At 50.9% G+C, this 27,830-nt stretch overlaps 1 protein-coding gene across 1 annotated transcript; it reads left to right on the top strand.

Annotated features, from left to right (window-relative positions):
- On the top strand, positions 1–27,830 carry HCN3 (hyperpolarization activated cyclic nucleotide gated potassium channel 3). The gene is made up of 8 exons (XM_082202101.1): positions 1–599; positions 14,561–14,990; positions 17,158–17,319; positions 18,658–18,876; positions 20,585–20,731; positions 22,635–22,875; positions 23,697–23,861; positions 25,237–27,830. Exons 1-8 carry the CDS (start codon positions 130–132, stop codon positions 26,328–26,330), a joined length of 2,928 nt encoding a protein of 975 aa, XP_082058227.1. The 5' UTR covers positions 1–129; the 3' UTR covers positions 26,331–27,830.

Raw genomic sequence — 27,830 nt, forward strand, 5'->3', positions numbered from 1 at the left:
TGTGCGCGCCCTCCTCCCCGCTGGAGCCGGGCCCGAGCGGGGCGGGCGAGGGGATGCGCCCTCGGAGAGAGGGCAGCGGGGCCGCCCGGGCAAGGGCATCTGAAGGAAAGGCGCCCGCCTAAAGGGACGATGACGACGACGAGCGCCATGGACGCCGCCGAGCCCCACGAGGGGGCGCGCCGGCCGCTCCAGGGGCCCCCCGACCCTCGTCCTAAGGCGCCGCTGCCGCCGCCGCCCGTGATGGACGGCGAGGCCGCGGGGAGGCCCCCGGGCGGATCCAGGTCGGGCTGCCAGCCCCCCGACGGCAGGTCGGAGCCCCCCACCCGGAAAGGCTCGGCGGCCCCCAGCAAAGCGGAGATGGCGCCGGCCACCGTGGCCGAGCAGATCGTGGCCGCCGACATCGCGTCCGCGGCTGCCGCCACCGCCAGCCCCGACGGCCCCGAGGGCACCTTCGTGCAGCGGCAACTGGGCGCCATGCTACAGCCGGCCGTCAACAAGTTCTCGCTCCGCATGTTCGGCAGCCACAAGGCGGTGGAGATCGAGCAGCAGAGGGTCAAGTCCGTCGGGTACTGGATCATCCATCCCTACAGCGATTTCAGGTGAGCGCGCCGGAGGGGGGTGGGCTTCGGGCACCCCCACCCCAGGGACCCACTTCTCAGCCGGGGTGGAGGTGGGTGGGTGCGCCCTGGAAGAAGGACCCGCCAACCGGGTCGTGGGAAATCAGAGCCGGGGCGCGCGGCGCTGTCCGAGGTGCTGAATCTCTCTCGCTTGCAAACTGCACTCGCCCAGGCCGTCTGAAGGGCCAGACGGTGGTGGTTTGCTTTGGACTGCCCTCGGGGCGGGGGCTTTTGGCGAGCTGCTCTTAAAATAAAGCGCTGGGCGCATTCATGGCGTCATCGGCCTCTTCCACAACATTACCCTCACCAACTTCTCTTTAGCACCCCCCCTCTCCTTGCAAGGCGAAAAGGGGGCGGGGGAAGGAGAGAGAGGCATATATTCTTGAAGCAACAGGGCCAGCCCTCCTTCCCGGGGCTATTTGGCCCACGTCTCCCCGTTGTTTACTTATTCATTTATTCGTTCTATTTATATCTCCTGCCATTCAGTTTACAGTAAAACTCGCAGGACAGATTCCGAATTATCCCCACTATTAAAAAGGCAGGAGGAGCAAAGGGGGGGGGACGGGGGGAAGTGAGTCATCCCTGATCCACCAGAACAGGTGCTCTCATTTCACATCCTGCCTGCAGGAAAGCAAAGGTCTTAAATTCCTCCTTGACCGGTCTGTGTGTGCCACCTGGGCCTTGCCCATGCCATGCGTCCCAATTAACCAATCTGTGTTGGCCCTTGGTAAATGCAAATACGGACCCCAGCTCTTGCTGTGGATGTAAATTGAAGGTTAAGGGGGCTGTGAGGGGAGCCTGCAAACAGAGACTGTAGTTCTGTGGTCAGAGCATCTGCCATTCCCTGCAAAAGGTCTCTGGCAGCATCTCCAGGTAGTCCTGTCTGAAATCTTGGAGAGGCACTGCCAGTCAGTGTACACAGCACTGAGGTACATGGACCAATGGTCTGACACAGTGAAAGGCACATTCCTATGTCCTCCCGCCTGTCTGTCATGGGTCCCTAGGCAGAGGAATCCTTCAGGGGAAAGGATCATAGCTCAGTGGTAAAACACATCCTTTAAGGATAATAATTTCATTATCTGTACCCTTCCCATGTGACTGGGTCACCCCAGCCACTCTGGGCAGCTTCCGGTATATACAAAAACATAATAAAGCATTAAACGTTGAAAACCTCCCTATGCATGGCTGCCTATAGATGTCTTCCAAAGGTTGAATAGTTACTTATCTCCTTGACATCTGACAGGAGGGCGCTCCACAGGGTGGGTGCCACTACAGAGAAGGCCCTCTGCCTGGTTACCTGTAACTTTACTTCTCGCAGTGCGGAAACTGTCAGAAGATGTTCAGAGCTAGATCTCAGTGTTCAAGGTGAACAATGTGGGTGAAAACCCTCCTTCAGGTATACAGGGCCGAGGCTGTTTGGTATCCTTTGCATGTCACAGGTTCCAAATTAAGACAACAACAACAACAACAACAACAACGACTTGTACCCCGCCCATCTGACTTGGTTTCCCCAGCCACTCTGGGCAGCTTCCAACAGATTATAAAAGAACACATAATACACCAGACATTGAAAGTTTCCCAATACAGGGCTATCTTCAGATGTCTGCAAAAGGTCATATACCGAATTGGCCTGAATATAAGCCACACCCGCAGATAAGCCACACCTTTAAAATTCAAGGGGGGAAAATAAAAAATACAATACCCAGATATAAGCCACTCCCTTAAAATTCCGCAAGCACTCACACACGTTCCGTTTTACCGTATGTCTGTTTCAGCAGTGGTATCGTAGAAGACAATTTTTGTAAGGTTGTGAATTTAAGCCACACTTTAACTTTTCACTGTCAGATTTTTTGGGGAAAGTGAGGCTTATATTCAGGCCAATACGGTAGTTGTTTATCTCCTTGACACCTGGTGGGAGGCTGCTCCACAGAAGGCCCTCTCCCTGCTTCCCTGCAACTTCACTTCCCGCAGTGAGGGAATCTCCAGAAGGCCCTAGGAGCAGGACTTCAGTGTCCAGGCTGGACAGTGGGGTGGAGATGATCCTTCAGGTATCTTAGAGAATGCCTACTAGTTAGTACTGATAGCATTGAGCTAGATAGATCAACAATCTGACTTGTTACAAGACATCTTCCTCTTTTTAAAGGGTTGCAGGACTGTCCTTGAAGAGCCTAGGCCAGGTGTGGAAAACCTCAGGCTCAGGAGCCAAATGCAGCCCCCCAGGCCTCTCTATGCGGCCCCCGGACCCTCTCCCTAAGTCATGCCTCTCAGCTATGCTGTCAAACACCCTCCTCAAATATTTTGGCCTGGCTGGATTGAACCTTGAAGTGCTTCTTGCTTGCATGGGTGGATGTTGGAGGAGAGAAAGAAAAGTGTGTGTGTGTGTGTGTGTGTGTGTGTGTGTAGAAGCTTCTGACCTCTGAGTGGCTAAACTTGTGGACTGCATGGAGCAAGAACATGTGATTACAGAAGCACAAACTGGTTTTTTTCTTTTTTCAAAAGATATTTATTAAAGTTTTTAAAAATATAACAATGGGGGGGAAAAGAAACAAAATACAAAATTAAACATAAAAACAGTTAAAAAACAAATAATTTTCCATAACATATCTTCCTTACGCTTATTTCCCCAGACCTCCTCATACCTCCCTTCTTTGTATTCCACTTCAATTTGTTAGTTCAGCAAATCCTTACCATTAAACTTTTACCCATTTATAAACCTTTTTTTTTCCGTATCTCCTAAAGCATTACAGCTGGAAACCCCTTAGTTTCTATCCAACATCCTCCTAACATTCATTAATTTTACAATATTTCTGTAAATAGTCTTTAAATTTCTTCCAGTCTTCTTTCACCAACTCTTCTCCCTGGTCTCGGATTCTGCCAGTCATTTCTGCCAATTCCATGTACTCGATCACCTTCATCTGCCATTCTTCCAGAGTGGGTAAATCTTGTGTCTTCCAATACTTTGCAATGAGTATTCTTGCTGCTGTAGTAGCATACATAAAAAAAGTTCTGTCCTTCTTTGGCACCAATTGGCCAACAATGCCCAGGAGAAAGGCCTCTGGTTTCTTCAGGAAGGTATATTTAAATACCTTTTTCAGTTCATTATATATCATTTCCCAGAAAGCCTTAATCTTTGGGCACGTCCACCAAAGGTGAAAGAATGTACCTTCTGTTTCTTTACATTTCCAACATTTGTTATCGGGCAAATGATAGATTTTTGCAAGCTTGACAAGCTGGTTTCAGGGCATATTGGCCAACCATAGATCAAGGCTTAGTACTCCTTGTGGAAAAATTTACCACAAAAAAAGGAGGATCCCTTTGTGCAGCCTTTATAGATTTTAAATCTGCTTTTGATTTGATATCACGAGACAGATTTTGGGAAAAACTCAAGTTTGTCGAACGTAGATAGACAATTACCGCTTCTCATCTGCAGTTTATACGAAAACACCCGTGTCCAGGTTAGGTGTGATCAACAGGGCCATTTATCTAAGGAAATTCAAACCATATTGTACAAAAGCCAATTGTCACCTCCATTGCCCCGCCCACTTTTGTTCCAGGCCACGCCCACCTCCGGCCCCGACGCAGCCTGTCTGGCCTCTTGGTCTCTCTCTGTATCCCCAAGCCACACCCCTCTTCCTAGGCCACGCCTCTCAGCAGCCTTGCTTCATATACCCCTCAAATGCTTTGGGGTCTGGCATGCAGTCCCACAGGAAGCTCTACTGCGAGCCAAAATGGCCCTTGCCAAGGAAAACATTCTCCCATCCCAGGCTTAGGCTGATGACAAAAACGAGTCGATAGCTAGGAGCACAGCATTTATGTGGGGATGGAGAGGCGACTATTGTGAAGTCACTAACATCTTTGTAATTCACTTACATTTTGTGGCTGAGTGCCAGGCTCTTTCCTACTTGTCAGAACATGCAGTCTCCTTTTAACCTCCCAGAAGGTTAGAGCCAGTGGTGGCTGAGGCCACTTTCAGCTGGTGGAGTGGAAGGCAGGGAGCTGAACAGTAGGTGGCGCCAGAGCCGGTGGCGGGCAGAGGAGCCAGCTAATTCTAGATTCTAGTTTTGTCCCACCCTCCTCCTCTTCCCCCCCTACAAGGAGCAACAAGAGACTAAGAAGGTGGAGGAAGCTGACAGGCAGAACCACCCCCATGGACCTAGGACTAGGACCACGGCCTAGGACCCTCATACCTATGGGACCGCGGAGGACCTCAAGGTCCATAAATAGCAACACCCTAGAGGACCCGGGCCCTAAGGAAGTCAGATTAGCCTCAACCAGAGCCAGGGCCTTTTCAACACTGGCTCCTGCCTGGTGGAACGCTCTGCCTCATGAGACCAGGGCCCTGCAGGATCTGATTTCTTTCTGCAGGGCCTGTAAGACAGAGTTGTTCCGCCTGGCCTTTGGCTTGGAGTCAGTTTATTCCCTCCCCCTCTTTCTTTTTTCCTTTCTCCTTCTGTGTTGGAACTCCTATTTGGGGACTTTTTCTGGCCCACGTAGGACCAGTCTGGATAGTTAGCCTTGGTGAAGATTTGACGTTTTCATCCCCAAAAAGTTTTTGATTTGAGTTTCTGCTGAAATGAGGCTGCATTTTAATGTTGCATCTTAATCTTGTTTTTAAGTTGTATTTTAATCAGTTGTTTTTATACATGGTGTTAGCCGCCCTGAGCCCGGTCTTGGCTGGGGAGGGCGGGGTATAAATAAAATTAATTAATTAATTAATTAATTATTATTATTATTATTATTATTATTGACTGGATGTAGGTAAGGAGGCCACAGGTGGGGCACTGGCTGAGGGCAAACTGAGCTTGGTGGGGCACTGCCCCATTTGCCCTCATGGACCAGCCTCCCTTTTCTGGGCAGGGACCGGGTTCAAATGCCTGCTTAACTTGTGAAGCCCATTGGGTGACCTCAGGCCAATCACAATCTCTCAATTTGGCCTACTTCTCAGGGTTACTGTGAAGGTGAAACAGGGTGTGTGTGTGTGTCCTGCTGGCTACCATGAACTCATAGGGCAGAGTTTCCCAAACTTGGGTCTCCAGCTGTTTTTTGGACTACAGTTCCCATCATCCCTAATGACTGGTCTTGCTAGCCAGGGCTGATGGGAGTTGTAGTCCAAAATCAGCTGGAGACCCAAGTTTGGGAAACCCTGTCTTAGAGGAAGGTTGTTTTTAAAAAATCAAACTTTACATGTAGTTAGGGGAGCCTGTTGCATTCAAGACATTGCTGGACTTCAACTCCCATCTCCCCCAGCCAACATGTCCAATGGTCATGGGTGTTAGGAGTTGTAAGTCATGGGCCCTGTCTGCTAGCCTGCTCCCTAAAATATCACTGGTTTGCTCATTTCTATATACAGTGGTACCTTGTTTCTCAAACTTAATCTATTCTGGATTTCAGTTCAACAATTACTCTGGAAAAATACATATTTTGTTACGTGCAGATGGCTTTAGATACCTCTTAGGTCCATAAATTACCATGTAGCATATATTCAACACACAAAAAGCAACAATTTGTTGTTGAGAAAGGACAGCTGGACATATAAAGGGCCCCATTACCTTCAGTAGCTCAGGGCCTCATCAGACCTAAATCCGGCCCTGCCAGCAACATATGGAGGGCCACAAATTCTGCACCTTGGAGGTACGGGGTAGCATGGAGAGTGCCCAGCAAACGGACAGTCAAGGATGATGCTGTGGAGGGATAGCTCTATAGCAGAGCTCTCTCTCTGCGTGTAGATAGCCTCAGATTCAATCCCTAGCATCTCCTGTAGGGCTGGGGATGTTCTCTGTCTAAAACCCCAGAGAACTGCTGCCAGTCAGTTCTGGGAGACTGGGGAGGGAGGGGAGCTGCCCTTTGCAGAAAGAGGAGACTCCCTGGCTTCTTCAGCAGCCTATCTCTGCTTCTTGGCCTCTCTCCTCTCCAGCCTCCGCTTCTGCCTCTGGTTCTGAACTGCTCTCTGACATGGCCTCTTCCTGCTCACTAAACCCTGTTGCCTCTTCAGCTTCTGACACCTCCTACTCCCAGTCCTCTCCTCCTGACTATTCATCACCATCCTGCCACCAAACCCCTGGCTCTGAGTCTTCTTCCCTTGGGGGCTCCCCAGCTGGTGCCTCCAGCCAGTCCATGACACCCAGAAGGGAATATGACCCACTAAAGGCACAGGAATGATTCTCTAATGCTGCAAGCGTACCGCTAGCTCACCAGATGTCTTTGGACTACAGCTTCCATTATCCCTGATCCTAGGCTGCACTGGCTGGGTCTGATGGGAATTGGAGTCTAACAATTTCTGGAGGGCCACAGGCTAAAGGCTTGGTCAGCAGTAGAGTGGAAGGTGAAATCTCTTTCAAAGTTTGACTCCAAAAGCCTGAGGGCTAGAATGTTGGTGGTTTGAAAACAGGAAGGCGCTGCAATTGTCGGGCTGCCAGGTTTCGCACCAGAATGATTGCCCATCTTGTGTTTGCATAACAAATCTGTGGCCATGTGAAAATACATGCGGCCTGCTTCCCTCGGTCTCCTCGCTGCTCTCTGTATTTAGCAGCTTGAAGATTTCTGTATTTGGCACACCCTGAGCAACAGATGTGTTCACATGTCAATAGAGATCAGGAACCAATTCACACACACAGTGATTTCTCACAAACCAGAGTCAATGTGAGTTGCCTTTTGGGGCAAAATAGGTGGGGATGAAAAAGAAGAAACAAGCAAGTTTTTTATATATAATAGCAAGTAGGTAAAGGGACCCCTGACCATTAGGTCCAGTTGTGACTGGACTCTGGGGTTACGGTGCTCTTTGGAATTTGCACCAAAGAGTCATTCTCCTATCTGAGCAACGGATGCCCAGGGTACCAGTAAGAGACACTTGCCTCCCTGGCATCTGGCACAGCAGGAACCTGGGAATTGCCAAAAGGGAACTGGGGATTTGGTTGGCACAGAGAAGGGAATCCCACAGCAGCAGTCTCAGTCTGCCAGCTCAAGGCAACCCTGTAAAAGGGAGCCTGCGAAAAAGTCATCTGAGCGGAAAATTCTAGGGCCTGCGAAAATGAGCTCATCCTTCACCAGAAGGCTGGGGATGGCTTCCAATCTGCAAGGACTATTCCCAGCATTTTACTAGCTCTGTTCCTTGGTGCACTCACCTCAGCTCAACTGCAGACTGTTCAAGGTGACCTCCGGGTCACCTTGGAACTTTTGGGTGGATGTTTTAAGTGCTGAGTGCAGTTCCTTGTATTTGCCAGAAGGTCGCGGCAGAACGTTGGTGGAAGAGAACGGAACGGGGTGACTGGGGCCTTAAGAGCTTCGCTCTAGACAGCACCATTTTGTTGCAGTGTGTAATATTTAAGAGGAAATCTAAATTACTTTCCCCATTAATAACCAAACCATTTCCATTGTGACCAGGGTGCTTTTATTTATTTATTTATTTCAGCCAGAGCTCACTGGAGCTCAGCTCTGGCAGCTCTCAAGTGGGTGCTATTGCCATTCTAAGAAAACAAGGGGAAAGCACCTCTTTTTCTAGAAAAATAGCACTGATTATGACCAAAAGAATAACTTTCTCAGTCGTTCGGGAGCTTCAAAAGCTTTCTCCAGCCTGAACATCACAGCGACGGATACCAAAAGGCATTAGCACGCTTTAGGATCCTGCAGAGTGTATAGCAGTTTGCGTAACAGACTCAGTAGCACAGCATTTTGGCTGAGCTACGTTTATTTACATATAATACACTTGGAGCATTCTGACTTAGCTCCTTCCTCCTTCTCATCAGACAGCAAAGGGAAAGAACAAAGGACAGTAGTCCCCCATCACGGAAACACAGTAATACCGAAACATCCTGTCTCCGTCACTTCCCACACGGTGGAATGAAAACATACACTGTCGCGTGATAGACAACAATCTCATGACTGCAAGCATGGAGCAAGAATCCTAACAACACACGCACACAAACACTTCTGCTCTTTATTTTTATAAGGCAACTTTCTGGCTGCACAATCTTGGGGTTGTTTTTCAGTGTGGATTTCTACCCTCTCAGAAAAAGTCAGGGGTGTCCTGAGATGGTGAAAAAGGCTCTCTGCTTTTAACAGGAGATATTCAATGGGATAAACTTCTTCCAACAGTGCACCCTCCTTGCTGGGAAACGCTTCCCCTGAGGGTTTCTGGGAATTGGACAATATTAAGGGGAAATTCCTCTTTTATCAGTTTCTAAGTTAGATCAGGTCTTGTCACCCACTAGGAGAGGTAAAGGTAAAGGGACCCCTGACCATTAGGTCCAGTCGTGACCGACTCTGGGGTTGCGGCGCTCATCTCGCTTTACTGGCCGAGGGAGCCGGCGTACAGTTTCCGGGTCATGTGGCCAGCATGACCAAGCCGCTTCTGGCGAACTAGAGCAGTGCACGGAAACACCGTTTACCTTCTCGCTGGAGGGGTACCTATTTATCTACTTGCACTTTGACATGCTTTCGAACTGCTAGGTTGGCAGGAGCAGGGATTGAGCAACGAGAGATCACCCTGTTGCGGGGATTCGAACCGCCGACCTTCTGATCGCAAGTCCTAGGCTCAGTGGTTTAACCCACAGCGCCACGGAAAATTCCTCTTTTATCAGTTTCTAAGTTAGATCAGGTCTTATCACTCACTAGGAGAACCTTGACGTTATAAGAGCAATGGACAGAAATGCTTGGCTTGACTCCCATAATCCTTTGCTCACTCCGCTCAGCGTAGAGGAATTCTCATTGTCTCCAGGCCTTGTTCATCAATCTTCGACAGATGGTATGTTACAGGGCAAAGGCTTTTGACCTTCTCTTTAGGATGAGACATGAAATAGGATTAAGCGTTGTTGATCGCGTAATGATCTTTGGTCAATAAACACATGGCTTCTCTATGTATTAATTCTCTGAGCCCTTAACAAAAAACGAAAAGCCAACTGGCAGATGGAGATTGTAATTCACAAAGAAAGCTCCCTTGGATAAATGGCTGTGAATGACAAGCCTTTCTTTCTTTTTATTTCTGTGATCTTTAGGCTGACTGATTGATTACGCCATGGGTAGGCAAACTAAGGCCTTGGGGGCCGGATCTGGCCCAATCACCTTCTCAATCCGGCCCGTGGACGGTCTGGGAATCAGCGTGTTTTTATGAGTAGAATGTGTGCTTTTAATAATAATAATAATAATAAATTTTATTTATATCCCGCCCTCCCCAGCCGAAGCCGGGCTCAGGGCGGCTAACAACAATAAAAATAGTTCAACATTCTAAAACATTCATTATAACATTAATTAAATCAAATTAAAATCAAATTAATGGCAACCATCAAGCAAATTTTTGTGCAGATTGCCAGAGGAGGGGGTCAGGCTGCGCCCTGACAAAAGGCCTGGTGGAACAGCTCTGTCTTGCAGGCCCTGCGGAAGGATGCCAGGTCCTGCAGGGCTCTAGTCTCTTGTGACAGAGCGTTCCACCAGATTGGAGCCGCGGCCGAGAAGGCCCTGGCTCTAGTTGAGGCCAGCCTAACCTCTCTGAGGCCTGGGATCTTTAGGGTGTTTTTATTTGCAGACCGTAAATTTCTCTGTGGGACATACCAGGAGAGGCGGTCCCGTAGGTACGAGGGTCCTAGGCCGTATAGGGCTTTGAAGGTTAAAACCAGCACCTTAAACCTGATCCTGTACTCCACCGGGAGCCAGTGCAGCTGGTACAGCACCGGGTGGATATGATCTCGCAGCGAAGACCCCGTAAGGAGTCTCGCCGCGGCATTCTGCACCCGCTGGAGTTTCTGGGTCAGTCTCAAGGGCAGCCCCACGTAGAGCGAGTTACAATAATCCAGTCTGGAGGTGACCGTCGCATGGATCACAGTGGCTAGGTCAGGGCGAGAGAGATAAGGAGCCAACTGCTTAGCCTGGCGGAGATGAAAAAATGCCGCCTTTGTTATAGCTGTAATCTGCGCCTCCATAGAGAGGGAGGTATTGAAGATTACACCCAAGCTCTTCACGGATGATGCTGGCACTAATTGCACCCCCGCAAGAGACGGGAGTTGCCCCCTCAATCCCATATCGCTCCGTCCCAGCCAGAGGACCTCTGTCTTCGAAGGATTTAACTTCAACCGGCTCCCACGTAACCATCCAGCCACAGCTTCCAGACATCTGGTCAGTGTGTCTGGGGCCGAGTCAGGATGGCCATCCATCAACAGATAGAGTTGGGTGTCATCAGCATACTGATGGCAACCCAGCCCAAAACTCCGGACAAGCTGGGCGAGGGGGCGCATAAAGATGTTAAAAAGCATCGGGGAGAGAATCGCACCCTGAGGCACTCCACACACCAAGGAGTGGCGCGATGACAATTCCCCCCCAAGCGCCACCCTCTGTCCCCGACCGGAGAGAAACGAGCGCAGCCATTGAAGGACTGTGCCCTGGATCCCCACGTCGGCAAGGCGGCGGTCCAGGAGTTCGTGATCGACCATGTCAAAGGCTGCTGACAGGTCTAGAAGAATCAGCAGCCCCGACCCGCCTCGATCCAGCTGCCTGCGGAGATCATCTGTTAGGGCGACCAGAGCCGTCTCGGTCCCATGACCAGCGCGGAAGCCGGACTGGAATGGGTCGAGAGCAGATGTTTCATCCAGAAACCTACCAAGCTGTTCAGCAACCGCTCTCTCAATCACCTTACCCAGGAATGGAAGATTCGAAACCGGGCGGTAATTGGATAGATCTAAAGGATCTAATGATGTTTTCTTTAAGAGCGGACGCACCACTGCCTCCTTCAGTTCCCCTGGGAATATCCCAGTGCCAAGGGACAAATTGATGATATCACCCAGGGGGGCCCGCAGCTCGTCTGGACACGCTCTAATCAGCCAGGACGGGCACGGGTCAAGAGGACAAGTGGTGGGCTTTCCAGCTTGGAGGAGTCTGTCCACATCAGCTGGGGATATCCGGTCAAAGTGGTCCAATACTGGACCCGAGGACAGTCGAGGGGCCTCCAGTTCCTTCATTGTATCCAAATTGGCAGGGAGGTCATGGCGGAGCAACAGGACCTTCTCCGCAAAAGAGCTCGCAAATGCCTCGCAGCTGTGTGCCGAATTGTTATTTAAATTTGGCTGTCCTTCGAGGGACGTTAAAGACCTAATTATACTAAATAATTGCGCCGGGCGAGAGCTAGCGGAGGCAATGGAGGCCGAGAAGTAGGACTTCTTAGCGGCCTTCACTGCCATCTCGTAGGTTTTCATAAAAACCCTATAAGATGTTCTTGAAGCTCCGTCACGGGCACCCCGCCATACTCGCTCTAGCCGTCTGAGGTCCCGCTTCATTTTCCGAAGCTCCTCGGTAAACCAGGGAGCCCGGTTTCTGCGGGGTCGCAGAGGGCGCCTAGGTGCGATCTCATCGATGGCTGCCAGGAGCTGGATATTCCAGCCCTCAACAAGCTCAGTCAATGAGTCGCCAGGGGGAGCAAGGTCCCGCAAGGCCTGACGGAATCTATCAGGGTCCATCAGCCTCCGCGGGCGAGCCCAAATTGGCTCGCCACCTAAGCAGGGTGGGGGTGGAAAATCAATCCTGGCTTTCAGTGCATAGTGATCAGACCATGGCACCTTCATCGAGGGAGACATGATCACATCTATACCGGCGCCAAAGATCAAATCCAGCGTGTGGCCTGCTTGATGTGTGGGGCCCGAAACAAACTGGGAGAGCCCTAGTGTCGCCATGGAAGACACCAGGTCCAGAGCCTGTGAGGAGGGAGTGGCATCAGCATGGATGTTAAAGTCCCCCAGTACCAATAGGTTGGGGAACTCCAAGGCCCAGCCGGCCACCGCCTCCAGCAGGCCTGACAGGGTGGCTGCTGGTGCGCTAGGTGGCCGGTACACCAGCCAGACAGCCAAGCTCTCCTCGGAGCCCCACACTAGGCCAACACATTCAATGCCGGGGATCGATGGCGATGGTAGAGCCCTGAAAGAACAGTCTTCTCGGATTAATAATGCCACCCCTCCCCCCCGGCCCACAGTCCGCGACTGGTGGAGGACGGAGAAACCCGGGGGCGCCATCTCTCGTAAGGTAACAGTTTCCCCTTCGCGCACCCAGGTCTCCGTCACACAAGCCAGGTCAACCCCCTGCGAGGTGAAGAAGTCTCGCAGGGTGGCGGTTTTTTTGCCTATAGACCTGGCATTGCACAACACCAGTGACGGAGGTGAGTAATCCTTGCTCACCCTACCTTCGTCCCTCGGGATGGGGCGCAGATTGGAAGGGGTACGAGCATATCCATATCTCGATCCCCTTCGCCTATGACATCTGCCCCCACTGCCATACCTCCCTCGCCCCACTACGGTAGCAATCCCAGGCCTCAAACCAACCTCCATTTACAGAATAGAAACGAGTCAAATCAAAAACAATTGTACCATGTAAAATGCATCTCTGGGTTATTTGTGGGGCATAGGAATTCGTTCATTCCCCCGCCAAAAAAATATAGTCCGCCCCCCCAAGGTCTGAGGGACAGTGGACCGGCCCCCCACTGAAAAAGTTTGCTGACCCCTGGTTTACACTTTTGATGAAGAGCAGTGAAGGTCCAGGGAAATGCTATTCCTTTGATTCCCCTCTGCGTACCCATCCCATCCAATCCTTGTGACTCAGAAGAGTTAAGAAAGGAGAGGATAAGACTGGAGTAAAATCTCACGAGAGCAGGAACGCCAGAGCCCTGCAAATGCAGCTTCAGGGCTTGGGCAGAGCATCAGAAACCTATGAAACAACTATAAGGTTAGATAGGGTGCCTCTGAGCATGTCCAGAGTGCATTTGCCACTCCACTGCATAATCACTACCTCCTAGCATCCCAGTCTGGGGAGAGGGAGCACGCTCTCTCACAGAAAAGGAATCAGGAGCTTAGAAATGACCCACAACAAAAGGGATGGAGTGCTTCTGTTCAGGGTTTTAGCCAGCCATAGCCTTTCCCACATACTCCGTTCCTTTCTCCCTCCTGCTTTCCACTCCACCTGTGGTAGAGTCCACAATTTGTGACCACTGAGCATGCTCAGTCCACATTTGGGCAGATTTGAGTCCCCTCCTCTTTTAGGCTCCCCCCCTTTAATGGAGGGTCCTTCTGTAAACCTTGGGGTTCCCCCAGACCTGTTGATACCCCTCCCTTGTGCCTGGAGGGTGGCTTTTCGGAACTACATAGAAATAAAGCAAATTTGAACCTGCTGCTGCTATTGTTGTTATTACTACTGCTAATACCAGTGGGTTTTTTTGGGGGGGAAATAAAATAGGTGCCAGTACACACCAATCGTAAATAGGCCGTGCCAGTGCAGAGGCAGTATAGAAATGAAATTAATAACATCGATAAATTGCAGTGTAAAAAAAAGGGGGGCACCGAGATATTCCATTGTGATGACTGTAAACTAGGTTGTATCTGAGTTTCTGATACTGCCATGTACACATACCCTCCAACATCTCTCCGATGAAAATAGGGACGTCCAATGCTATTTTTCTAGAAAAAGAAACTCACCACAAACACCTCCCTCATTCTCTTAGAATGGCAATAGCACCATGGTTGTAGTAAAGAGGGGGCAGCTGCCCCCCAAGCAATAAAAATTGATAAAAATTCAAAGCTAACTGAGGTTCTGCCCCCCCCCACAAAAGCCTCACCCCCAACAAAAATCCTGGCTACGCCCATGAATAGCGCCCCCCTGAGAGGCGATGGAACTGAGTTCTGGCTGAAAAAAGTCCTATTCCATACCCTCCGCCATTTCTCCGATGAAAATAGGGACATCCTACCGTCCTCTCCAACATTCCTTCAATGAAAATAGGGACGTCCAAAGGAAAAGAGGGGCATTCCCGGATTAAATCATAAACAAGAACACCTTCAGTAAATCTGGGACTGTCCCTGGAAAATAGGGACACTTGGAGTGTCTGTGTATGTAATTTACCCCAAACCCTCCAAGAAATTTCTGGCAGACCTTCTTTCCTTTCTTGCTGTGACGAAGTGCGCTTGCTTCTACTCCCTTTGCAGGTTCTACTGGGACTTGATCATGTTGCTTCTCATGGTTGGCAACCTCATCATCTTGCCCGTGGGCATCACGTTTTTCAAGGATGAGAACACCCCTCCGTGGATCGTCTTCAACGTCCTCTCGGACACGTTCTTCCTGGCCGACCTCGTCCTGAACTTCCGCACGGGCATTGTGGTGGAAGACAACACCGAGATCATCCTGGACCCTCACACCATCAAGATGAAGTACCTTAAGACCTGGTTCCTGGTGGACTTTGTCTCCTCCATCCCCGTCGACTACATCTTCCTCATCGTGGACCTGGAGACCCAGGTGGACTCCGACGTCTACAAGACGGCGAGGGCGCTGCGCATCGTCCGCTTCACCAAGATCCTCAGCCTCCTGCGCCTCCTGCGCCTCTCCCGCCTCATCCGTTACATCCACCAGTGGGAGGAGGTGAGTCAACATCAGGACCACTGCATCATGTGACTCCAGCCAAGGTAGATGCAAAAGTACAGTGGCCCACCAGGTTGGGCTTGATAGGCCTCCCACTTTACCAACAACCCATGGCCGTCTGTATGTAGCCTGATCGGGCTGCCTTTGGTTTAATAATAATAATAATAATAATAATAATAATAATAATAATAATAATAATTTATTATTTATACCCCGCCCATCTGGCTGAGTTTCCCCAGCCACCCAGGGCGGCTCCCAATCAAGTGTTAAAAACAGTACAGCCTTAAATATTAAAAACTTCCCTGAACAGGGCTGCCTTCAGGTGTCTTTTAAAGATAGGATAGCTGCTTATTTCCTTCACATCTGATGGGAGGGTGTTCCACAGGGTGGGCGCCACTACCGAGAAGGCCCTCTGCCTGGTTCCCTGTAACCTCACTTCTCGCAATGAGGGAACCACCAGAAGGCCCTCGGCGCTGGATCTCAGTGTCCGGGCAGAACGATGGGGGTGGAGACACATGTACAGTGGTACCTCTGGATGTGAACGGGATCTGTTCCGTAGCCCCGTTCACATCCTGAACAGAACTTAAGACACGGCTTCCGCGAATGCACGTGACGTCATTTTGACCGTCTGCGCATGCGTGAGCGGCGAAACCTTGAAGTAACGCGCTCCGTTACTTCCAGGTCGCTGCGGAGTGCAACCCGAAAATACTTATCCTGAAGTGTATTTATCCCGAGGTATGACTGACCTGGCTACCAATTAGATTCCGGGCCCAATTCAAAGTGCTGGTTTTGACCTATAAAGCCTTAAACGGCGCAATACCTCAAGGACCGCCTCTTTCTGTATGAACCTACCCAGAGCCTGAGATCATCTTCCGAGGCCCTCCTTCGTGTGCCCCTTCCTTGAGAGGTCTGGAGGGTGGCCACACGAGAACGGGGCCTTCTCTGCAGTGGCTCCCTGCCTGTGGCATGCTCTCCCCAGAGAAGTTCACCTGCCACCTTCATTACACACCTTTAGGCACCAGGCAAAAACATTCCTTTTTAACCAGGTTTTTGGTTGATCTGTTTGACATCCTATACCCTTTTAAAATGTGGCTCTTTTCTGGGGGGGGGGCTATTATTGGGTTGTTGTTTTTATTCTGATTATATATGTTGTGATATTTTCTGTGAACTGCCCTGAGACCTCCAGGTATAAACTCAATAATAATAATAATAATAATAATAATAATAATAATAATAATAATGCGCTCTGGTTGTTGCTGGACTATGATTCGCACAATCCTCTGGCGTCCTGAATTAATGAAATAATCAAGATTCCCCCACCGCCCATCACAAGATTTACATACCACTTGATGGTAATAAAAGGTTAGAACATTTTGCAAAAGATGAATAAGGCGATTAAATCGTCATTAATAAAAACAAACAGCTAGAAACAACTAAACTTTTTTTAAAAAGATAAAATCCATATTAGACCTGGCAGGAAGCATCTTTCTCATTTCCTAAGGGAAATATCGCAGTTTTGTGAGCTCACCCAAGCCCAAACTCCCCTAGATGTACTGTATCTGTTCCATGAACCTCCACAGATATGTGTTATTATTATTGCTATGGTGGTTACAATTAATTTGTTAATTGCCTTCTAAACCACCGTCTCAAGGTTATTCACACATAAGATAACTAAAAACAATGAGCGTATTTAAAGTGAGACCAAAACCCAAACAAGTGGTCCACTCTCATGGTAATAATAATAATAATTTATTATTTGTACCCTGCCCATCTGTCTGGGTTTCCCCAGCCGCTCTGGCCGGCTTCCAACAAAGATTAAAAATATCACACGTTAAAAACTTCCCTGAACAGGGCTGCCTTCAGATGTTTTCTAAACCAGGTAGTTGTTTATCTCTTTGACATCTGGTGGGAGGGCGTTCCACAGGGTGGGTGCCACTACCGAGAAGGCCCTCTGCCTGGTTTTCTATAGCTTTGCTTCTTGCAGCGAGGGAACCGCCAGAAGGCCATCGGTGCTGGATCTCAGTGTCCAGGACGAACGATGGGGGTGGAGATGCTCCTTCAGGTATATTGGGCCGAGGCTGTTTAGGGTCATGCAGCCAAAAGACACCCCAGGCAGCCTCGGGCTCTCCTCTCACGGTCTGTCCCGGCTTTCTCTCCTCTTGTCCAGATCTTCCACATGACCTATGACCTGGCGAGCGCGGTCGTGCGCATCTTCAACCTCATTGGGATGATGCTCCTCCTCTGCCATTGGGACGGCTGTCTCCAGTTCCTGGTCCCCATGCTTCAGGACTTCCCTGAGGACTGCTGGGTCTCCATCAACCACATGGTGGTAAGGGCCCCTCCACGGCATTCCTATAAACAGGCAGAGCCAGCTTAAGACAGGTAGAGGCCCTTGTTGTTGTTGTTGTTTGGTCGTTTAGTTGTGTCCAGCTTTTTGTGACCCCATGGACCAGAGCACGCCAGGCACTACCTTGGATCAAATCTATGCTTCCAGGTGCCATAAGAAAGCTGCAGAGATAGCGTAGGATAGTGCGCACCCCGGAAATGATCTCTTTCAGCTTCTGCCTTCTGGAAGAAGGTACAGTGGTACCTTGGGTTACATACGCTTCAGGTTACAGACTCCACTAACGCAGAAATAGTGCTTCAGGTTAAGAACTTTGCTTCAGGATGAGAACAGAAATCATGCTCCGGCGGCGCGGCAGCAGCAGGAGGCCCCATTTGCTAAAGTGGTGCTTCAGGTTAAGAACAGTTTCAGGTTAAGTACGGACCTACGGAACAAATTAAGTACTTAACCCAAGGTACCACTGTACAGGGTTATAAAGACTAGGACTAGCCGCCTGAGAAACAGTTTCTATTCAAATGCAATTTTGGTTTTAAACGCAGTGTAAGGTAGTCTCTATGGGAACATATTGTATTTAATTATGGGGTATTTAGAGGGCTAACCCGGCTGGGATAGCAGCAGGCTTGTTGGTTTATGAATGTCTGATGTAGATTTTCAATTTCGTTGTTCTGTATTGGACAATGACAATAAAGATTATCGTATCATATCGTATCGTATCATTGTATCATATCGTATCAGTGTAAGGTTGCTTCCTATTTAAACTAGCCTTTAAACCATCCCATAACTTGGGTTTCCAGCTGACTACAACTCCCATCATCCATAGCTAGAAAGGCTAGTGATCAGGGATGATGAGAACTGCAGTCCCAAAACAGCTGGGGACTCCAGTTTGGGAGACACTGTTCTAGTTGATATATGGTCAAAGCACCTCTGGCCACATCACCCTTCTGAATTTTAACTTTACTTTGAGCCCATAATTTTAGAACAGAGTTTCCCAGACTTGGGTTTCCAGCTGTTTTTGGACAACAACTCCTAGCTAGCAGGGCCAGTGGTCCGGGATGATGGGAATTGTAGTTCGAAAACAGTTGGGGGTCCGAGTTTGGGAAACCCTGTTCGAGAACAAAATGAGAAGAAATGGGTTTAAAAAATAAAATAAAAATCAAAGTGTGTGGTCACTTGGAGGTGATCTCTGCGGTCACCCTAGGTAACCATACTGACCAGAAATGGCTGCTTCAATGGACCTGTGCAGGTAAGACTGCTCCCACCTCCACAAATGTGCACACCAACGACTGGCCTGCGCTGAAGCCCGCTTCTTTCTCTGCCCCACAGAATGACTCGTGGGGCAAGCAGTACTCTCACGCCCTCTTCAAGGCCATGAGCCACATGTTGTGCATCGGGTACGGGCAGCAGGCTCCTGAGGGCATGACGGACGTTTGGCTCACGATGCTGAGCATGATCGTGGGGGCCACCTGCTACGCCATGTTCATCGGCCATGCCACTGCCCTCATCCAGTCACTGGACTCCTCTCGCCGCCAGTACCAGGAGAAGGTGAGCTGCAGGGTCGCCCGTTTTTGCTTGTGGAGGACCTGGTGTCTTGCAATGTGCCTTGTGGGCAAGCAGAGCTCTTGCAAGGCTCACCTCGTCGGTCAGTTTCAAAGCAGGCCGGAAGCTGAGCGTTGCCATGCAATGCAGGAATAGTCAGCGTAGTTGGAGCAAGGGGTCTGACTCAGTCCATGCTCCTATTTAATCAGGTCTTTTATTCAGAACAATGAGGACTAGGACCTTAGAATCTTTAAGGGAAAGCGGCGTAGCTCAGTGGTGGAGTGCATGCTATGCATGGAAAGGTCCCAAGGTTCGGTCCCCAGCATCTCCAGGTAGGAATGGCAGAGAGAACGCTCCCCAAAACCCTGGAGAGCTTCTGCCAGTCAGTGCAGACAGTACTAAGCTAGATGGATCCCAGAGTCAGTCGAGGGCAACTTCCCATGAATGGTGGAAGATTTAGGACTGACTAAAGGAAGTAGGTATTCATGCAAGGTGCAGTTCACCTGTGGAACTCATTGCCACAAGGTGGCTTGCTGCAAGAGGATTAGACATATTCTGCTATCAATGGCTGCCAGCCACAACGACTATTTTCTGTGTCCTCTGTCGGAGGCAGTATGCCTCTGAAGTTGCCGGGAATCCCAAGCAGAGAGAGTTGCTGTGGCTTGTGAGATTCTCCTACGGACATCTGGTTGTCCACTGCGAGAGCAGGATCCTGGAACAGATCACCTGGCTTTTAGCCACAAGGGCCACAATTTGTCTCCCCTGTTCAATTCCCCAGAAGTGGGGAGAGTTGCTGTTGCACTCGGGTCCTGCACCAATGAGGCATCTTGTTGGCCACCACGAGAGCTGTGGGAAGTGATACATAAGTAGCAGTCAAGTACAACATTCCTTGTTTTCCTAGAGTAGACATGCAAGGGGATGTTTGATTCAGCCAGTCGGAACTTCCTGTTTCCTCCTGGAGTGGGACATACTTCCTTTGCATGTGACTAGAGGTGGGCATGACCTTACCTGTCCAGGTAACAAAAGGACAAAGCACGCAGCACTCTCTCTCTCTCTCTGGCTTCCTCCATCGTTGGAGCAGCTTTTTAGCTAGATATGCTCTGTTGGCTCTCAGCCAACAGAGGACACTGGGATTATCCCCATATGGGATAGATCCACATGTATATTCTTTGTAACTAAGTCTGTCAACTGTGAACTGAATGTGAGTAAACTACTTTTTATACACAGTGGTACCTCTGGATGCGAATGGGATCCGTTCCAGAGCCCAGTTCGCATCCTGAAGCGAACGCACCCTGTGTCTGTGCATTGCAATTTGCCGCTTCTGCGCATGCATGTGATGTCATTTTGAGCGTCTGCGCATGCGTGAGCGGCGAAACCTGGAAGTAACGTATTCCATTACTTCCGGGTCGCCATGGAGCGCAACCCGAAAACGCTCAACCTGAAGCAACTTCAACCCGAGGTATGACTGTACTTTAAACAAGATTGTGGCGTGTTTATTCTTTTAAGAGGGATAAAAAGGAATTTACCAGGAACATACAATTCAATACTGAATTGTATAATAGTGAAAGGCTTACGCAAGCCTGCAACCAGCTACCCGCTGTGCGTTAAAAAGGGGAATGTAAAACTCTGCTAAGTAAGTTTGGACTAAGTTGGACCTCTGGCCTGATCCATCTGCACTCTTCTGATTTTCTTCTCCCCTCGTCTCTCCTCCTAGTACAAGCAAGTAGAGCAATACATGTCCTTCCACAAGCTTCCGGGAGACACACGCCAACGTATCCACGAGTACTACGAACACCGTTACCAAGGCAAGATGTTTGACGAGGAGAACATCCTTGGGGAGCTGAGCGAGCCTCTCAAAGAGGTACGTACCTGGGCAGCACCCATCTTTGGAGAGGGAGGGGGAGGGGTAGTCAAGGTTGGGGATCAGGGATCTGGAAAAGGGGATCCACACATCTTCACTGGAAAACAGCACCCATATAAGCTAAGGGGGGAAAGTCTTAATTGAACAAACTCATGTTGTTGTATGTGCCTCAGTCTCTGACAGTGGGACGCAGGTCTAAACCACTGAGCCTCTTGGGCTTGCCGATCAGAAGGTCAGCGGTTCGAATCCCTGTGACAAGGTGAGCTCCCATTGCTCTGTCCCAGCTCTTGCCAACCTAGCAGTTCGAAAGCACACCAGTGCAAGTAGATAAATAGGTACCGCTCCGGCAGAAAGGTAAGCTGCGTTTCCATGCGTTCTGGTTTCCATCACGGTGTCCTGTTGCGCCAGAAGCGGTTTAGTCAGGCTAGCTATATGACCCGGAAAGCTGTCTGTGGACAAACGCCGGCTCCCTTGGCCTGAAAGTGAGATGAGAGCCGCAACCCCATAGTCGCCTTTGACGGGACTTAACCGATCCAGGGGTCTTTTACCTTTAGGTAAAGGTAAAGGGACCCCTGACCATTAGGTCCAGTTGCAGACGACTCTGGGGTTGCGGCGCTCATCTCGCTTTACTGGCCGAGGGAGCTGGCATACAGCTTCTGGGTCATGTGGCCAGCATGACTAAGCCGCTTCTGGCGAACCAGAGCAGCGCACGGAAACGCCGTTTACCTTCCCGCCGGAGTGGTACCTATTTATCTACTTGCACTTTGACGTGCTTTCGAACTGCTAGGTTGGCAGGAGCAGGGACCGAGCTACAGGAGCTCACCCCATCATGGGGATTTGAATCGCCGACCTTCTGATCTGCAAGCCCTGGGCTCAGTGGTTTAAACCACAGCGCCACCCGCGTCCATTTACCTTTACCTTTTACCTAATCTTTGACAAGTGAGATACACAACACTTGCCTAGGGTTCTGTTTCTTTGGAATAAAGTCAACAGAGACTGTGGGGTCTTTAGGATATTCCTTTTTTTCTACACATATATATAACCTTAGAATCATAGAATCATAGAGTTGGAAGAGACCACAAGGGCCATCGAGTCCAACCCCCTGCCAAGCAGGAAACACCATCAGAGCATTCCTGACATATGGTTGTCAAGCCTCTGCTTAAAGACCTCCAAAGGAGGAGACTCCACCACACTCCTTGGCAGCAAATTCCACTGTCGAACAGCTCTTACTGTCAGGAAGTTCTTCCTAATGTTTAGGTGGAATCTTCTTTCTTGTAGTTTGGATCCATTGCTCCGTGTCCGCTTCTCTGGAGCAGCAGAAAACAACCTTTCTCCCTCCTCTATATGACATCCTTTTATATATTTGAACATGGCTATCATATCACCCCTCAACCTCCTCTTCTCCAGGCTAAACATTCCCAGCTCCCTTAGCCGTTCCTCATAAGGCATCGTTTCCAGGCCTTTGACCATTTTGGTTGCCCTCCTCTGGACACGTTCCAGTTTGTCAGTGTCCTTCTTGAACTGTGGTGCCCAGAACTGGACACAGTACTCCAGGTGAGGTCTGACCAGAGCAGAATACAGTGGCACTATTACTTCCCTTGATCTAGATGCTATACTCCTATTGATGCAGCCCAGAATTGCATTGGCTTGTTTAGCTGCCGCGTCACACGCGTCACACCTGAGCATAGGTTAGATTGTGTGAGTGAGTTTTTGGAGCACTGCTGGAAGTGGAAGGCATAGAGACATGTCTTGCTCTGTGCTGGGCTTTGGGGGTACCCTGCCCCCCTGGAAACCCAGTATGGAAGCAAGCTCTATGAGAGTATCAGTGCTGTGAGCCCCTCTTCTCACATGCGCAAGTTTTCTTCCTCTCTGATTTACGACCTGCCCTGCCGCCCCCTTTTAGGAAATAATCAACTTCAACTGCCGCAACCTGGTGGCCAACATGCCACTCTTTGCCAACGCTGACCCCAACTTCGTGACGGCCATGTTGACCAAGCTGCGCTTCGAGGTCTTCCAGCCGGGGGACTTCATCATCCGGGAAGGCACCGTGGGCAAAAAGATGTTCTTCATCCAACACGGCGTGGTCAGCATCCTGACTCGAGGCTCCAAAGAGATGAAGCTCTCAGATGGTTCCTACTTTGGGGGTATGTTTTAGAGAGGAGGGGTGTTCTTTTTTTTGGGGGGGGAGGAATCAGCAAGCTCCAAAACATGGCTTTGTGTTTTTCAAATATATGTACGCTTTCAAAATTCAAGCTTAAAGATGGCTGGCAAACTGGGGTTGCTGAATTGTGGAGGCAATAACCAGCATTCCCGCAATATATGATGTTCAAGGTGTGAGCGCCAATAATTTTGCAGCCCAACCAAGAACACACACAGTGTTATAATCCAATTTGCTCCTATTTCCTTCCATTCTTGGCAGCTGCTGTGTGGCAAATTTGATGTTCTTGCTGTTGATAGGTTCTACGTGCTCTATCATCCAGCTAATCAGGGATCACGTAGCCAGCATAATGACATCACGGCACCAAATAACCAATCAGGTTTGGCTAGGTGAGAACATCACAAAACCAAATCAGAGAGAGGTAAATGCTTTCTGACCTTGCTCTGAATGGTTAGGACTCTTTTTTTTGGGTCCCGTTTTGTAACCTACCTGAAATAGTGCCGAAAGGGAACTAGGGAAAAAGTTTGGGTGAGCAGGTTGGCTTGAAAGGGGTCAGGTCCCCCCCCCAAAAAAACCCACACACACATGCTATTTATGTCAGCTCCAGTAACTTCTTTTTGTAGAGGAGTATGAAACAGTTCGGGCCTAAGATAGATGCACAAGGTCTCCATCCCAAACTGCCTCTCCCAGAGTTATCCTGGAGGAAACCCTTGCTCACTGTAGGTGATCAAGCGACAGGGTGCAAACCTCTCCTTGCAAACACCTGAAACTGTTCCTGATCCCCATCCCCTCGATTGGTCCCTGCAGAGATCTGCCTCCTCACCCGCGGCCGGCGTACGGCCAGCGTGCGTGCCGATACCTACTGCCGCCTCTACTCGCTCTCGGTGGACAACTTCAATGAAGTCTTGGAGGAATATCCCATGATGCGCCGGGCCTTTGAAACCGTCGCCATGGACCGACTGGACCGCATAGGTGAGACGTGTGGCTGGAGGCTATTGGTCACTTGGACCAATGCACTGGCTAGGATAGGAGTGGGGCCTCAATCCCTTCTGGGCAGCCTTCTGGAGGACACATGCCGGTGGAGGCTGGGACCAGGGGGCAGAAGCAGGCAGAGTGATGGAAGTAAATTCTGCCGTTTGTACAGTAGGTTGGTTTCTACAGACACTCACAAAATGCCTCCAGACCAGCAAGAGACATGACCAGAGCTCACAGGCACATCCCTATCAGGGAGAAACACTCACAGAGGGTGTGGAGCTGGGCTGGTGCTGGGGGGTGGCCTGGGAAGAATCTCTAGGGAGCCCTAGAGACCATCATTCAGCCTGAGGTTCTCCACTTCTGGCCTGGGGGTGGGAGGACTCTGAGGGGAAGTCAGAGGCACTGATTCTGAAGCAAAAAACAAGCCCCCTGCTTATCTCTCCCTTTTTCTGCTCCCGCCCCCTTTCTCTCTCTCTCTCTCTCTCTCTCTCTCTCTCTCTCACACACACACATACACACACACACACACACAAATACACATTCCCTCTTCATACCCTCCAACACCTCAAAGGAAAAAAAATGGGATGTCACCTTCCCATTTTTGTTCATGAAAGCACGGCAGCCATTTGGGGCACTGTGATTTTGGACAATTTTGTGCCACAATTTCGCCCCCTGATAAAAGCACTTTTTTCAGGCACAGTGCAAGATCGCAGCCCCCAAAAAGTTTTCGGGGGGGGGAAAATCACAGCCCGAAATCGTACAAGAGATCACAGTGTCCCAAAGGGGTGCCATGCTCTTGCAAGAAAAAAACAGATGTCCCAGTTTTTCCCCCGGGAGAGTTGAAGGATATGCCTCTTTCTGCCACACCTCTCAATTCCTCTCTTTTTGCCATCTCCTTCTCTCTCTCTGCTGCTCGCTTCGCTCTCACTCTCTTTTCACCCCTTCTCTCTTACTCTCTGGGTTGCAGTTACAGGTAGGTAGCCGTGTTGGTCTGCCGTAGTTGAGACAAAATAAAAAATTCCTTCCAGTAGCTCCTTAGAGACCAACTAAGTTTGTTATACCCTCTCTGGGTTGCTATCCAGCTGAGCCCAACTCTGAGCAGACCCATCAAAACTAATGAACCTAACTTTGGTCCACTAATGGGCCTACTGTAAATAAGAGGCAGCCTTCGATTTCTGCCATCCTCTCCTCCCCTCATCCCTCTGCCCTTTGCCCACCAGCACAGAGTTCACCCCAAAGTAGCTTGACCAAGCCTCTGGCACTGTGGAAAGCTGCTGTGTTTGCTTAAAGCCCAGCGTGGAAGCTCTTCCACTGCTGGACATGATGATGATGATAAATAATGCCCTTTGCTCATCCTCCGGTGTCTCTCCAGGTAAGAAGAACTCCATCCTGTTGCGCAAGCGTGCCGAACACAGCTCCAGCTCCGTCAACCAAGAGATCATCCAGCAGATCGTCAAGCACGACCAGGACATGGCGCACAACATCCAAGAGCTGCAGCCGGTGGTGGCCGGGCGCGAGCTGAGCGGCAAAGCTGTGATCTGGGAGCCCCTGGTGCACGCTCCGCTGCAGACCGCCGCCGCCACCACAAACGTCGCCATTGCCTTGACGCACCAGCAGAGCCTCGCAGCTCACATCTTCCTGCCCCCTTCTTCCGTCACCAGCCCTCTGTCCCCCGATGCCACCCTATACCCTCGCCAGCCCCGGCGCTCCCAGCCCAGCTTGGGCAGCTCGCGCCCTTCCTCGGTCAGCTCTCCCGCTTCGGGGGCGCAGTCCCACTTACAGACGCCGGCGGTCGGGTCCCCGTCCTCCCCTATGGTCCAGTGCCCGTCGCCCTTGGAAAGCACCGGCCCCCGTGGCGTTCCTCTCGGACCCTCCATCCCGCAGCCCATACAGAAAGCGGAAGCCGCCCCAAGCCAGCCTCAGCTCTCCAAGTCCCGCGGCACCTCTGTCTCCACCTCGCTCCTGCAGCAGCCGGCGAGCATTGCGGCCATCCCGCCCGGGCGGACTCTCCACTACAGCCTCTCGCGGGCCACCGGCTCCCACATCTCCTTGTTTCTGCAGCCACAGCAGCTGGTCAAACACCGCAGCACACAGGGCCTCTCGGCGGGCCGCCTCACCCAGGATGTTAGGCCGCTTTCGGCCTCCCAGCCTTCCTTGCCGAACCGGCTCACCCAGCCGGCGGACATGGGCCCCCCTCAGCAAGCCCGGAAGTCGGCCGGGAACCTGACGTACCGGTCGTCTCCTTCGGTCCCCGGGCTTCTGGCCAAGCCGGCCCCCAGCGCTGCCAGGCGTCCTGTTTCGCCCCAGCAGGCCGCTTCGGAGTCCAGTCGGTCCGTGAGCGGGCCCAGCACCCCGCAGTCACCTGCCACCACGCCCCGCCACACGGCCGCCCCGTCCCGCAAAGGTTCTGTGGCGTTCAGCCCCGACGTGGACACTGGGAAAGCGAAGCTCACGTCCAATATGTGAGGCCACAAGAGTCCAGGGCTGCACTTCTGGTGTCGGAAGGTCAGCCTGTAGGAAAGGCAAGCTTGGGCGGGTGCAGGGGCCAGGAGGCCCGTCTAGAGATAAGGAAACGGGTACTTGGGCAATTCGCCACTATCTCGGGGCAGGCTGTCCGCCTCGAAAGTCGGCCTGAGGGGTCTCTGAGCCATGACTGACTGGAGAGGGAAGGAGCTGTTCCCTCAAGGAAAGGCCAACCTCCCCACTGCCGCCATCTTAGCTCCTTGCCAAAAGGCACCCGCCGAGCCCCGTGCCGCACCCGCAGGGGGCAGGAAGCCAGGCCGCAAACCCCCTCAGCCGCCCTTTGGTTGGGGACACGTCCCTGGGCCTCATTTCTGCCCTGCCCACTTTGGACCTATTAGTGCCTCCACACACGCCATTTCCAGTCCTGCCCTTGACGGTGGGTTGTGTGGGCTTTGCCCCATATTGAAACCCCCACAGGGCCAGTGGGGCGAGGAGAGGCAGCAGAAGGGGCTCGCTTTCAATAAAGTCTGGGCACCCCGTTCCCTCAGCACAGCCTGTCTTTTTGAACGTGAAGGAAGAGATGCGGAGGAGGCCGAACGACAGTCCCGGAAGTCTCCGGCCACACAAAATCTGCCTCTGACGTCCAGCGCTGGGTGGTGACGACGTTGTGGACACTCCTGGATGAGTGCCATGCCCCCTTGTACCCTGTCTCTCCCCCTCCCTTGAGGGATATTTTTAACAAGGAGATATTTTAGCTGGTCTTCTTCTCTTCCCCAACCCCGTTCTCAATTTGTGCAATATGAGATCTCAAGGTGTCTTGTGAGAGTGTGTGTAGCTGTAGAAACCCCCGTTCCATGGGAGAGGGAAGGAAGGACACCCATCCAAGTCCTTTGCCCCCCACATCTGTCCGTCTCTTCTGTCCCGGAGACAATGGGTTGGAAATCCGATTCTGATCTTGCTACTACTGCCATAAACTTAGCAGCTGGGCCAGGCGATAGGGAGCCACCCCTTATATACACCTATAAACCCCCTGTGTCTTCTTCCCAACCAAACTGGTTCAGGGACCACTCACTTGAAGGTGCATCAAGGCCTACCTGGTAGGGCTGCACTGCAGACTTCCTCAGAGGAGTCTGCTTGGCATTGCAATCCCAGTTCCATCTGGGGAGGGTGGCCTTAGAAAGCACATGCCCCCTCTGCTTCCGGTTAACTACAAGTTCATCCATACTAATGTTAGAATCGTAGAAATGTAGAATTGGGAGGGACCCCAAGGGTCATCTAGTCCAACCCCCTGCAATGCAGGAATCTCAACTAAAGCATCCACGACAGACGGCCATGTTGTAACGTATATAGGCAGTTTCTTGTGCCTCCGTCCGTTCTCTGTCGTCTGTACGATGCTCCCCTTCAAACCACACTTTCCCTTCCTTCAAAATCCCGATTCAGGGAGGGGGAAGTGTGATTTGGAGGAGAACCGACAACAGAGCATGAATGGGGGTCCAGGAAGCT

This window comes from Podarcis vaucheri (genome assembly GCF_965113315.1).
Source record: "Podarcis vaucheri genome assembly, chromosome: 16".
In the NCBI taxonomy this organism is placed as follows: Eukaryota; Metazoa; Chordata; class Lepidosauria; order Squamata; family Lacertidae; genus Podarcis; species Podarcis vaucheri.

Coding starts and splice junctions, on each gene's coding strand:
- HCN3 (XM_082202101.1), top strand. CDS start 130: ATGACGACGACGAGCGCCATGGACGCCGCCGAGCCCCACGAGGGGGCG. Junction 14,991..17,157: donor ACATCCACCAGTGGGAGGAG/GTGAGTCAACAT, acceptor CCTCTTGTCCAG/ATCTTCCACATGACCTATGA. Junction 22,876..23,696: donor AGATGGTTCCTACTTTGGGG/GTATGTTTTAGA, acceptor TGGTCCCTGCAG/AGATCTGCCTCCTCACCCGC.